Source organism: Elgaria multicarinata, chromosome 1 (genome assembly GCF_023053635.1).
Source record: "Elgaria multicarinata webbii isolate HBS135686 ecotype San Diego chromosome 1, rElgMul1.1.pri, whole genome shotgun sequence".
Lineage (NCBI taxonomy): Eukaryota > Metazoa > Chordata > Lepidosauria > Squamata > Anguidae > Elgaria > Elgaria multicarinata.
In genome coordinates this window covers 147,742,359-147,755,973 of record NC_086171.1, presented here as the reverse complement: position 1 = coordinate 147,755,973, position 13,615 = coordinate 147,742,359, and the positions used below count along the sequence as shown (strand labels likewise).

Genomic DNA, 13,615 nt, shown 5'->3' with positions numbered 1-13,615 from the left:
CCTCACCCATCAATGAGAGGACAATTTCCACGTATGCTTCCTGACTCCTGCATGTAAAGGCTGGATCAGGCTTGTATTAGGCAAGCTGTCACTCTAAAGTCAAACCAGCCTATGCTGCTTCATGTATGTTTCCTCCCAAAGCCCATATATTCAACAAAGCCTTTCCTGGTCCTTTGCAGACAAACACACTTTCAAGAATGGTAGCAGCAAACATAACCAAGTGTCTTGCAACACCTAACATTTTATTATGACATAAGCTTTCATACACTAGAGTGCACTTCATCAGATTCATGAAGTGCAGAACCCTCCTTTACTCTCATTCCTCTCACTGCCTTATCAAATATGTACCCCCGTACTAAGGATATTTTCTCATATGGGAGACACAACTGTTTCAACAGAACTTACTTCCAAGTCAGTATGCTTTGTACAATGGCATCCTTTTCTTTTGTCCTGTTACATATAATTTAATCATCAAAATTATCATAGCCTATATTCCATCTATATACAAAGTAAACTCTGGTTTGAAAGTAAGGATTAGCAATCTAAATATAAAATATTATTTTGGAGTAACTACACTGGACTGAAATTACCTCATTGTTGGTAAAAAACAACAACCCTATAGTAGTAAAAAAATATCTTTGAGACCACAGCCATAAAACATTTCTAATTAGATAACATAGATATTTCTTAAACTTACCGTGGTGGGAAATTTTATATCAATATTAACGTCACTGGTTTTAAAAGCAAATCTGGTTAGACAGGATCCATACATCCTCAATGAACACTCTGAAAATAAAGAATTCTGTAAGTAATCACGTGGCTTTCATAACCTTTCCCCATACTTTGATGTTACTACGCATGTTCCTATTACTTCAGACTATATAAGTATTATTTTGTCTTCCAATGATATGATACGTTATGGTTAGAAAATCAGAAATTAGTTTGTTCCTATTAGTGAACAATAGTGTAAATGACACATTATTGATTCACTTGCCATTTCAGATTCCCTTCAGTTCAGAGATACAACTGATACAGGCCCTACTGTACATTGACATGGATCACACTTAGCAACTAAAGGCTGGATATGTGTTGTTGTTGGATCGTAAATTGTCATTACATGCGAACCTTGCACTATGGTCTCACTGCAGGTTACTAACCATGAACGGCCCAGAGTTCAAAACTCAAAAACAAACCATGGGCTCTCTTCCTTGGTTGTCCATGGTTAAAACTCATAGTTAAACCATAGTAGAGTTCACATGTAATGCCAACCTATGATTCAATGCCAACCTATACCAAACCCATATTTGGGGTTATCATAACATGTGAACCAAGCCACTGTTGTTTCCTGATAAAAGTCAAATTCTCTCATCAGATGCAAGATGTACAAACTATAGTATTACTTCTAAGAAAAAGTGTATTTAAGACTTGGTTTTATAAACATGAACCCCATGCTGCTTGGCAACACATGTGTCCTATATATAAACTGTTATGTATGAAAAATGTACACTTGCCTATTTATCTGAAAGTACATGCTACAAAAACACACCATGTGGTGAAATAGACAACTCCGCATTCACCAAATGACAAGGTGATTACATATTTTTACATGGAAGTGATCTCCATGTTTAAAAAACGGCTGTATCTCAAGTTGCCCTCAGAAGTATCACTGACAGACCGAAAAATGATACTAAAAGAGCATGGTCACATTGAACAGTTGCCAGCCTTAAATGTCACTCTGGTAAGTCGGTGTTTTTCCCTACCAATGCTGTTAAGGTGCTATTATTTGCCCCTATTATTACAAGACAGGGTATACAATATAACATGTAAATAGAACTACAATAATATTTCATACTGACAGCTTCTTTGCTGAGAACACTGTGCTCTCACATCCAAATGTTGAGAGCATTCTATTTTCATTATGAAGAAATAAAAGGATTTGCATCAATTTCAGTTTTATCTCTGAACTGGAGAGACTTGCAATGCCAGTTTAATCAATGCTGTGTCTGTTTATATTGCTTTTTCCTAATATAAACAAGCTACTTAACTTCTGCTTTCCTAACCAAAAATCTATTATAACCATAATAAATACAGGCAAAGCATTCATGCCCACTTGAGAAATTATGAAAAAACCAAGTTCAGCTTCACCTCCTTGAAATGTTTATTGATAAACAAGAACTTCAAATACAACTACTCATCACCAATCATTTTAAATCTGCCACGAGAGTGCAAAATGTGATTATCAAAGTGAATTTCTTGGAAAATGATGATGATGATGAAGAAGATAATAATAATAATAATAATAATAATAATAATAATAATAATAAATTTATTTATTTGTTACTCGCCTCTCCCTCTGGATCGAGGCGGGGTACAACACTAATAAAAACACCATAAAATACATACAACTAATTCAAACGTTTAAAACCAGTGCATCATTAAAAGCAGCACACCATTAAAAAAGGCATCTTAAAAACAATCAGGAATGCCAAAAACTGCCACTACCTTCTAGTCTTGCAGCATTCCAAAACTGCATTTCTGTGCACAATTAAGAATATGCAAGTCAAATAAACGATACACCGAGATTGTACCTACAAAAATAAAAATAATCCCTAAACGAAATAGCTGAAGAAAATGGCTAAATCTACACCAGTCACCTGGTAAGGGTTGCTGAATTATGTTCTCCATATCACATACAATTCCTTGGCGGATTTTGAAATCATCATCTGATATGCCTTGCTCCTTTGCTGCCTCCATCAGCATAAAACTCAAGGCGGTTACTTGTGCTGGAGAAGGGGGAGGGAGGGCACGCAGTTCATTTTCTTCTTGTTTTTCCTGAAGAATATTATGAGCAATAAATATTACTCTTACTGTTGAACATGAAAATCCTTCAAATCTCATTTTCACTTGCTTCTTCAAATCCTGTTAATTTTTTTAGAAGTTGAATGTATTTAGAAGTTCATGAACTTGATATGATGTCAAGAGGTCCCCTCATGATGGGAATTATAGATCTCTGAAGAATCTCTACATGGCTACGGAGATCTCATTTTGGTTATGCAACATGTAACGGTAATGTTGCACAGATTTCACTCCACCCCATATGAACTATCCAATCAGGATACTGCAAAGAAAGTTCAATATTGTTGCCCATATTATTAATATTTGGATGCTATCAATACTCTGATGACACTGAGCTCTGTTTTTGGTTCTCCTCCAATTCAGGAGCAGCAGCAATATTTATTTATTTAAGCTTTTGGCTAGTTTGGTACCAAGACAGCAACTTTTCCTGATGAATCCATTCTTTTGCTCACTGAGATTATTCAGTGAGGACTATTATTTTAGGCAGAGGTTAGGTTGATAACCATATGAGACATGGTCTCCTTAGTCATGGGGTCCCAACTCAGTACCTCACGTTTTTGCAAGACTGTATGAACATTTCTGTTTAGCCAAACTTTTAGGCAGAACGTTAATGATTGTTTTATCAAGTGTTTTATTAATCTGACTATAATTCTAATTGTTTGGATTAGTTTGGTAAAATGTCATGGGTACCATACATGAATGAGGAAGAGAGAGAGAGAATGATCTCAAGAATAGTAGATCAGCATTTTTTCCATCACCAACAATATTGCCTTATGATTACAGTCCTATATATGTTTACCTTTGTTTCAGCCAGACAATTTTTAGAAGTTACTTAAAATGAAGTGTATATTCATGATCAGAAAATCCAAGTCTTGTTCAAACACTTACCATGATATTCTTTTTATGGCGTTTTTCTTTAATATGTTTGTGAGCTCCCTGGATATTTTCAATGTGAACTGAGCAGAGCTTGCATAGGTACTGACAATTAGAGTACTCTGGAGAGCGCTGTGGAAAAACCACACATTTAAAATTCAGCAGCTACTTAATTATGTCTGTTTTCTTTTCCATCATGACAATAATAAAATGCTACTAAGCACACGTAGCAGAGAAGAGCATAGCAGATGGGGATCATCCCTATGGACATACTGATATATGAAGAGTTTATTCACATATCATACTTTTAAATAGCTTAGACCCACATTTTTCATCTTTTTATAAAGCCACTGATACCCTGGCTGTCAGCATGGTCAAACAGGGTTTATTCATTTGTTCTCTGGGCATGACAGCCATGGAAAACATATTAGAATAGCTCGTGCATGTTGATTATCAGCGCTTATCAAGCTTGTCATGTATGTTGGCTACCATGCACAAGATTCAACTTTTCACAAATACTCAAAAATAGAGACTTCCAGACAGGTGCCAAACCCAAATCTTTCACATGGAGGCAGATGCACAATTGCTGATTTATGATGGATTAAGAAATAATATGAACAGGCTTTTCCAGCGCTTACCATACACCCAGAATATCATGTGAATAGACCCCCAATTAAAGTGAATCAACTATACTGCCATTGATTATAAAATATGTTATGTAAATTAGCAATATGCATCCTGTCACATTCACAAAAAATTCAAACACTGTTGGGAAGGAGTTCCTGTCTTCTCTAGGAAAAGCCATCTCACACCAAAAACTTTATTAAAGATGAAACCCAGTAGTCAGTTAATTTCTTCTTTTGAACTAGCTATACAATGAGGAGCCATGTAAATAAGTGGGGAAATAGTCTAAGAAGAAAAGAATACTAACTTGAAACCACTACTTACTTTTTCCAAGCGGTTAATATAATCTCTTTCCAGTCGTTCTTCAGCTTGTTTCAAGCCTAACTGTTGTTCTGCCATCAAAGTCGATTCATCAATTACAGCAACATTTTCTAAATAATCAGCCTCTGAATTAATTTCTTTAGTAGAATCAGAATGCTTTATTTTACCTGGTGGAAGGATGAGGGAAGTTGATGAAAAGCTCATTTTGCCCAGACTACCTTAAATATAAACTGAGGGATAATTATATAAAAAGGAAATTGTATACTGGGGATATGGTATTTCCTTGGCAATTAATGTAATGCTAAGCATAGAAGTTTTAAAATAAGTTTCAAAGTTTCAGTTAGATGATTTCCGTTGTCATTAATGAGATTCAAACATAGGGCAGTTGAAAGGATTGATGAGATCCTGTCTATGAAGCACCCTGAGCCATCAGAAAAAGCAGTATATGAAATTATTACTATAATTATATATGCAATGCTTTATTAACTCTAGTTGTATGTGATACAGTGAATAAGGTGCAAGCTCATTTCCTTAGCCATGCTTACAACAAATTCATGAGACATGTTACTGTTATTTCCATTTTACAGATAAATAATTTATGCTGAGAAACTTGTCCCATGTCACTCAATGAATGCTTATTTGAGTAGATTATCTTCATATCTTCAGTCCAGGTCTCTGACCTTTAAGTCCAAAAATCTACTCACCAAGCCCATCAATACTTATAGTGCTCAGGGACAGTTGTGTCGACATCAATACTATTAACATAATCCATGCTGGGTCTACACTTGGCAGAATGGGTTGATATAATAGATTATCATACTTCAGACTGCATGGGGATAAGAGTCTACATTTGAAAATGCCACATTTTAAAAAACTCTCTTCAAACAGAAAACTGAAACATTGACAAAGAAGGTTTTAGAATAGGCCCCTGCTTAGTATGCTTGTTTTCTATTTGCATGGAGTTTTAAATATAAGAAAGCATCCAAAAGTGGGATTTTACACTTGCACCGGACATGACACAATCCATTCTATTACCTCATATTGTGGTATGTGTAGGTGAGATCCCACATGCTGAAGTAGTCTGAGAAATTCTGAACTAAATGGGTTAACTGGTAAAGGACGAAAAGAAAACCTATTCTGATAGCTTCAACCAAAAACTATTCAAATTAGATGGGTTACAAGTAGCTGCTTCAGTTGAGAAGTTAATATAGCATGTTCTGAGAATGCAAACTAAGCAAAACACAAGATCATATTTTCTTTCAGGACTATAATTAGTACACATAAAATACGTATTTTTTTTAGACTTTGTCCAGTTAGCTTACATTAAAAAGACATTCTACTGCTGTGCTTGATAAATTACATATAGTAAACTGTTTAAACATATTTCAGACTGGATTTCTTTTCTTTTATAAAAACTGAATGCAACACTCACAGGAGTCTTCAGATGTCTGTTCCATTGGTCTTAGATCCAAACTACTTTTGTCTGAGTCATTAGGCCAGTTGATATTAATTTTAGATGTGTCCTGTCCTGCTGGGTTTTCTAATGCAGAACTTCCTCTTTGGGCAGTTGGTAAGGTTTCTGTGCTGGCACCATTCTCTGAAATATGGCAGCTTGGAAGGCTTTCATCCATGTGCTGAACTCTTAACGGTTTCAGATTTTCTAATTCTGCAGGTACATTAGGTAATCTTTTTGCTTTGCTATGACTTTGATCCTGAAGACTTGACCCCACGTCTTTACATCCAGGAATATAAGTACTTGTCTTACATGATTTATTTTCTCCTGACTTTTCAGGGCAAACATCATTTTGCTTATTCTTTTTAAAAATGCTCCCACCTGAAGAACTTTTCCCAGCTTCCTTTATAGATTTGTCATTTTTGTTAGTTTTATAGTTTTGATTTGTTGCAACTTTGCTTTCTTCACAGACAATACGTGCAGATTTTCTTGTGTCATGATTTCCACTTTTTGAGCTCTTGCCCTCTTCCATTATTGAGAAGACCTGCTTCGTCTTTCACTTCAGACTACTTGAAATGTGATTTTGCAACAATTTTAACGGAGCAGAATCCTCTGTTCAAGCAAAGTATCTGGCTGATTGTCTGCAGAGAAAAAATTAACAAACAAATTAAAATGTTACTGAAAATCACTAAGTAGTCAATGCGTTGTTGATCCTTGAGAAACCCAATGCAATAAAACAATATTTTCAGGCCCTGCCATACCTTTAGGCAGATTGAGATGACAGCCCCAGCCAGCAGATTTTGAGTGTCATGAAAAGGCAGCAAACAGTTATTAAATTTGTTGTTATTGTATTTTTAATGTCAGGAATGGGAAGAGGTGCTTCTGAGATTTTGTGCCTCATGTGCCAAAATAAATTGGGTGTTGGATAGAAATGTCTTGGATCAGTCCCAAACACTTTATCAAGAAATTACAGCAAATGAAACCCAGAACCGAAGAAGCAACACAACTACCAACACTTTTTATAAGGCTTGGTTTAATTTTATTTCCTAAGGAGGTATCGACTTCCACTATTTTTATTTAACTGGTGGAAGACCCTTTTTTCTTCTTTTGCCATTGCAAACTTTGTTTTGTCCTTGCTATCCATATTTTTTCCATGGCGCTCTCATTTGGGGGAGGGAGAGAGAACTGTTGTATATTTGTATTGTTTTATCTAAAATAATAAAATACAATTAAAAAAGAAATTACAAAAATATTTGCTATGATTTTTTTCTACTAAAACAAAAGTGTGTGTTGGGGGGCAATAATGGACACAAAGAATAATCACATTTTATGATCAGATGGCCTCTTTTAGCTTAATAAATTGATGTATGTTTCAAATTCTTCTTTACCCTTGGTAAAGGCAACAAGTGTAGTAAAGTGGGGTGAGAGAGATAAAAAAAATACCCTTCAGCATATTCTCCTATTCATGCTTTTCCTTGCTACCTACACTAGAGACTGCTACCAATGCTGCCCATGTTAATGCTGAAAATTCTTAAGGTTGTTTTGTAGGAAGACTGCCAATCTGTAATGTTTTCAGAAGCATTAAGGTTTCACAGCATTCATACACAGGCGTATATTTTTATGCTTCTACAGCTGCCAAAATAAGTTTGCTTTCACCACTTTAAACACACAAAATAAGAGCCACAGAGATGTTGTCCAGCAAAATTGTTACAATAGAACAGCCTTCCACAACTTCGTACCCTCTAGATCAGTGGTTCCCAAAGTGGGCGGTATTGCCCCCTTGGGGGCGGTGGGATTGCATAGGGGGGCATTAAGAGGCAAAGAGACGGCAGGGGGGCGCTGGCAGGGGGTGCTAACAGGCAAAGGGGCGGCGGGAGGGCGCTCGAGGTGGTCTCTCCAGAAGGGCCTAAAACCCAGGGACCGAGCAGGAAAGAGCGGCAAATTCAGCTGCTCTGCCCACACTGCTCCTGCTCAGGAAGGACTTTCTCACTCACACAGCCGCTCCCTCCTCCTATCTCAAGCCCACAGCGGCCCCACCAGAAGTAGGGGGTGGGGGAAGCGCCCACAGGAGGCAGCAGACCAGGAAACAGCGGTGAATTCAGCTGCTCTGCCCACTCTTCTCCTGTCTAGGAGGGCCCAAGGCTTCTTTCCTGCTGGAGCCACCGCCGCCTGCTCGCTCCCTCGGTCAGAGCTGCTTCCTCCTACAAGCTACCCCGACAGACTTCTCGCAATAGTTGCTGCACAAGGCGGGAGCAGCAGCCATGTGGCGGAGTGGAAGGCGCATGTGGAGGACGGCGGGTGGCAGAGCAGCTGCCAAGAACAGCAGTCAGCCGGCAGGCTGGTTGGGGAGCAGGACTGCTTGTGCTGCTGCAAGGCATCACCAGGCTCCCTTCCCCTGTCAGGAATTGCAGATTGGGGCCATCTCCCCTCTGAGCTGCTGCCCTCCTGTCCTAATCAGCCTGGCAGCTATTGTGGGGCTTGGGGGGAGTGGGGGTTGGAGAGAGAGAGAGAGAGAGAGAGAGGCTTGGAGGGAGGGGGATTGGAGAGAGAGAGATGCTGTGTGTCTGTGTGTGTGCTCCCACCCCCCAAAAAATCTGGACTACAACAGGATTGGGAGAGAAAAGAAAAGGGGGAGGGAGAGAGAATTGCAATTCCCCAGGTCCTTCCTGGCTAAAGAAGATTCAGCAGCACCTTTTTCCAGAATGCTTGCTGAAACAATTCCTATCTGCCCTTGCTTATTTCAGGGTGTCCAACCCCCTTTTTTCAAGCGTTCTTTTGGTAAACATGGTATGTGTGTATCTTGTGTCACCATAAAAACAGAGCAGCAACACAATCCTAAGTATGTCTACTCAGAAGTAAGCCCCACTGAGATCAATAGAACTTACTCTGAGGTAAATGTGCATAGGATTCAGCCTGAAAACAAAGAGAGGGTGAAGAAAAGATCGGAGAAAACGAATTGTAGAAATAGAATAGCAAGGTAACTGTGGGATATTTAACCATATTTAAAGACAATAAGTACAGTAAAATTAGTGCCCCTCTACTTCAGAGCCAGCCAGATTTTCCATAGGAAAACTCTGTACCAGGTGGCAGATAATTATTTTAAAATTTTAATTAAAATACATTATCCTTTCCTATAACAAAATGGTGCTTATTCGTAAGTAAGTGTGTTCCACTGAAGAAGGAAATCCTATTTGATTCCTGTATTCATGCTAGTGTGACATGATAAGTTAAAGGCACATTTTTATGCATGTTTAGACAGAAAAAAGTCCTTCAACTCCTAGAATCCCCTCTAAATGGGAAGCACCTGCCCCAGGCTTGCTGAGGGAGGGAGGGAAATGAGAGCGAACACCTCTGTTTGCAGCCAGCATGGCAGGGCGCACCAACTGGATTTTGAATAAAGTATTCAATTAATTGTTACTTTTTTGAATTTTATTGTTATTATCTTCCTTGGTGGGTTGTTGAAAACCACTATTCCGAATAATGATTTTTATAGTGTAGGATAAGGGGCCGCTGGGCATGAGTTTGTGGAACCAAGGGAGTGGTGACCTGAAAAAGTTTGGAAACCACTGCTCTAGATACTGTAAGTCTAGCACTTCACTGGGAAAGATGTGAATTGCAGAGGGCAGCAGGTTGGGGAACAAAGCAACAGAATATGTCTTGTAAATATGGCATAGCCCTATCCTATTTTAGCTTAATCAGAGCAAATTATCAATATGTAAGCACTGAGACCAGTTGGGGAAAAGTTAATTTTGGTGCTATCCTTCTCTGTTGACAGTTGATATTGCCTGAATAGTAACACCAATGATAAATTACACAGAAGGAATGGGATTTATTTATTTACTAGGCTTAAAAGCATGAATACAAAGCTAAACTATTTAAAATGTTAAGAGAGACAAAGATAGACCAGCCACCTGTAGTTTATACCTGAAACTTTAGATTTCTTTTCTATTTATAACATAGTTATATGGCTCAGACAAATGAAGAACCAAACAAGTTTCATTTCCATTTCCTGTTAATGTTTAGGTTTTATAATTCAGTTATCTTCTACCAACATTATTAACTGAGTGTAATATCAGGATATGAAGTATTGCACCAAAACCCCAGAGAAATACAAATAGGGCAAAAAACTTAACAAACATTTAATACAAAAGAAAAAAGCATATTAAATGTAAGTAAATTTGCTTAATATCCAAATCTAATTTAGGTGCCCTTTTGAGATACTGGAAGACATTTTAGAATTCAAATTTGCAGTTTATTCAATACATACTTGTTCAGAAGTTCCACTAATTCAACAAGCTATGCCCAAATAAGTGTGCACAGAATTGCAGCCTTAACAACAATTCACTGTTACCAGTGTCAATATTTCTTTTTTAAATTATCCTGAATATTAAAGAAAAATCAGAAAACTCTCAAAAAATAAACCACACCCTCTCAACCCTACCAAATAAAATTCAGCCTTGCTAATCAAAACCGCCCCATATCTATTAATCTACTCTAGCATTAGTTAGCTAATTTATCTATTAAACTGATTCAAGCTAGCAGTGCTGGTATTTTAATAAACACTGTCCTTGTAGAAAAACATCAATGGGTAAAACCACTCCCTGCTTCCCCCCAATCCCAAAACTAGCACTGCTGAGGGTTGTGCAGTAATGCTGCCAGCCGCTAGCCCTGAAGGAATGGGGTAAAGGGTCCTTTAACAACACAGCATGAAGAATTCTATTCACTAATCAAAGGGTTTTGGAGAGGGGGGCGGACAAAAAAAGAAAGAGAAGAGGCTTAGAGGACATATTTCATCTGAACATTTCCCAACCCAGTGCCACCATACATTATGATGGGCCGTGTGCTCCCATGCATTTTTCACATATATTCTAAATGCAACAAATGAATAATAGCACCCTTACTTTGCATTTTACAGCCAGACATATGTTAGTATCTGCTCTCCTTAGTGTTTGTATCTATTGGCACAAAGTGCAAAGTTATGGAATATAGCTGAAAGGATTGTAAAATATAAGATGATGTACTGTATTCTCTATAACATCTTATTTTGTTATACACTTAACAAATAATAATTACAAGCTGTTAGAGAAAATATGAAACACAAGTTAAGAGCATATCAACTTATATCTTTGCAGTCAGTACAGTCTGAAGGGGGGAAGGAGGGTAGTCTGAGAGACAGCTGTCCCCGTCCCCTGCTCTGGGACAATCCCCCTCAAGGAAATGGAGTGGACAGACCCCTCCCTCAAGGGTTTACACAGTTGCACAATGGCAGTGGCCATGCCCAGGCATCCCTATGGCTGCGGCGGACACTTGTCCAACTCTGACAGCTGTGTAACTTTGCTTGAACACTTAGTATGAAACTAATGGGCTATCAACCTATGCTAAACCATGTATATTAGCTAGTATCTAAACTGTAGGAAACAGTTCTATCTAAATAGAAGTAAACAGGTCAATGAGCAAGGTGCCTCTGCCTGATATTTGGCAATTCCCTCCTCTGTAGCACCCTACCTCCAATGTTCTGGATAGGCTGCTGGGGGGAGGGGGGAGGCTGCAGAGGAGAAGAGGGGAAGATCCACTAAGGAAGTAGCCTTCTGCACAGACAACTTTGGATCCAACTCAATGTTTATTTTAGTCAATGAAAAAGAAACTTTAATTCAATGTTTACCTAAACTTTTGAAACCTAAATCACAGTTGTTTCTGGATTAAAATTAGAGGTATTTAGAAAAACAAAATCCTGGATAAATGCCAAAACAATGGGCAGTCATCTTCCTTGCAACTGCAAAATGCAACTTGCATTCCCTTTTGCCCAGTCTGAGATTAAAAAGTCTTCTCAGAGATAAAACTGTGTTTTCTGAGCAATGGCAATGCTTCTGAAATGCCCCCATGTCTGTTAGATGTAGCACAGGTTACATTAGAGCATCCTGCTGTATCCATACACACCAGCTCAGGAAGATGCCTTCAAACATGTATTAGAAGAGTCAGCAGATCAATGTGGGAAAAGATGGTTGCATTCAGAAGTCCACATTTCAATTCACCACCTTTTCTTTGGGAAATGAGGAAGGTGAGTTTGGAACTTGAGAGAGATTGGGGATCATCCCCATAGTTGAACTGAGATTCAGAAGGCTCAGCTCAGCAATGGTGAATATCCCTACATCCAACTCCAGTTAAAGCTAGAAAGGAAGTAAGGAGCTGGCTATTTTGATAGTGAGCAGCTCAGAGCATCTTGGCCAGTCAGCACAAACTCTTGCTCCCCTCCCCAAGGTACAAACTTTTTGAGCTTGAGAGGAGAACATGGGATTGATTCTGGCCTCCCAGGGGTCTACAGCGATGTCAGGGACTAAGGCTGCAATTCTATGCACACTTATCTGGGAGTAAGCCCACTGAACACAATGGGATTGTCTTCCAAGCAGACAAGCGTAGGACTGTGCTGAAGGGAAGGAGCAGAGTCCTAGCAATCACAAATTTTAGCTTGACTACCAGGGCCTATGAAAATTTATGGACCCTTGCGACGTAACAAACCCTTACACTAGGCCCGTCACATAAACACTTCTCAGGCCAAACACCACCACTTGAAAAACTGAGGGAGGGTTAATTAAAACCTTTCTCCTAGCTATGAGGGAAACAGGTTTAATACAGGATCTGCTCTAAATATACTGTAGGTATAATCTGGTGTGGGTGTTTAATAACTGTAAGGCAGGTAAATAATGCCAAGCTGACATGTGGTATTTTGTAGCTAACAAAATAATAATAAATTTATTGCTATTTAAAAACTTTAAATCAAAATATAATACTTTCAAATCCTATCTAATCTAACCTCTCCACACATCAACCACTTCTCTCTCTTTACACCAATCCTAAATCCAGAGAATCTAAACTCTTCTTACTTTACAAACAAAAAACACAAGAAAACAAAAACTAAAAACCTCCCCCACAAACTCCCAACACACTCCTTATATACTCCTCTTCCCCCTATCTATTACATCATAAACCACACCTACTCAATTCTAACATTCCCTACTTACCAGACATACTAATCCAGACATACACAATATAGATGCACCCAACTTAGTGTTTAGTTATTCAATACACATGGTGTGCTTACCTCAGCATACAGTTTAGGAATCCCTTGCTTCAGTCTGATTTTACTTTGTTAACAATTAGTAGCTTTCACTCTAATAGCGATAGGCGTCTGATTGTCAATGCTAGATCATAAAAAGTTTTGATTCACTAATAGATATATAATTTCAAATGCAGGAAGTGATCCCTTCGGTGCTGAAAGGGGCAGTAACATGGGATGGAAATTTTCTGCAGCAATTTTTCCATGGCAGATTGCTCACTTTTAAAAATGTACCATTTCTTCAAATTAATTAGAAACATAATGAATTAACACAATATAAATGAAGCTGGATTTGACATTAGCTGAATCTAAAAGCAAAGGATTCAATTCTAGTGAAATCAAAAATCATGGATTCAATACTACTGAAACCTAAA

The 13,615-nt window shown here is 38.2% G+C and overlaps 1 protein-coding gene across 1 annotated transcript in view; it reads right to left on the bottom strand.

The window, feature by feature from the left end:
• TUT4 (terminal uridylyl transferase 4) overlaps window positions 1–13,615 on the bottom strand; it is a 44,000-nt gene that overhangs the window by 25,889 nt on the left and 4,496 nt on the right. The window contains exons 2-6 of the mRNA XM_063138809.1: window positions 6,107–6,768; window positions 4,678–4,841; window positions 3,745–3,861; window positions 2,655–2,832; window positions 698–786 (exon numbers count right to left, since the gene is read on the bottom strand). Coding sequence (XP_062994879.1) covers window positions 698–786; window positions 2,655–2,832; window positions 3,745–3,861; window positions 4,678–4,841; window positions 6,107–6,659 — 1,101 coding nt within the window. The 5' untranslated portion in view covers window positions 6,660–6,768. The remainder of the gene's footprint in view (window positions 1–697; window positions 787–2,654; window positions 2,833–3,744; window positions 3,862–4,677; window positions 4,842–6,106; window positions 6,769–13,615) is intronic.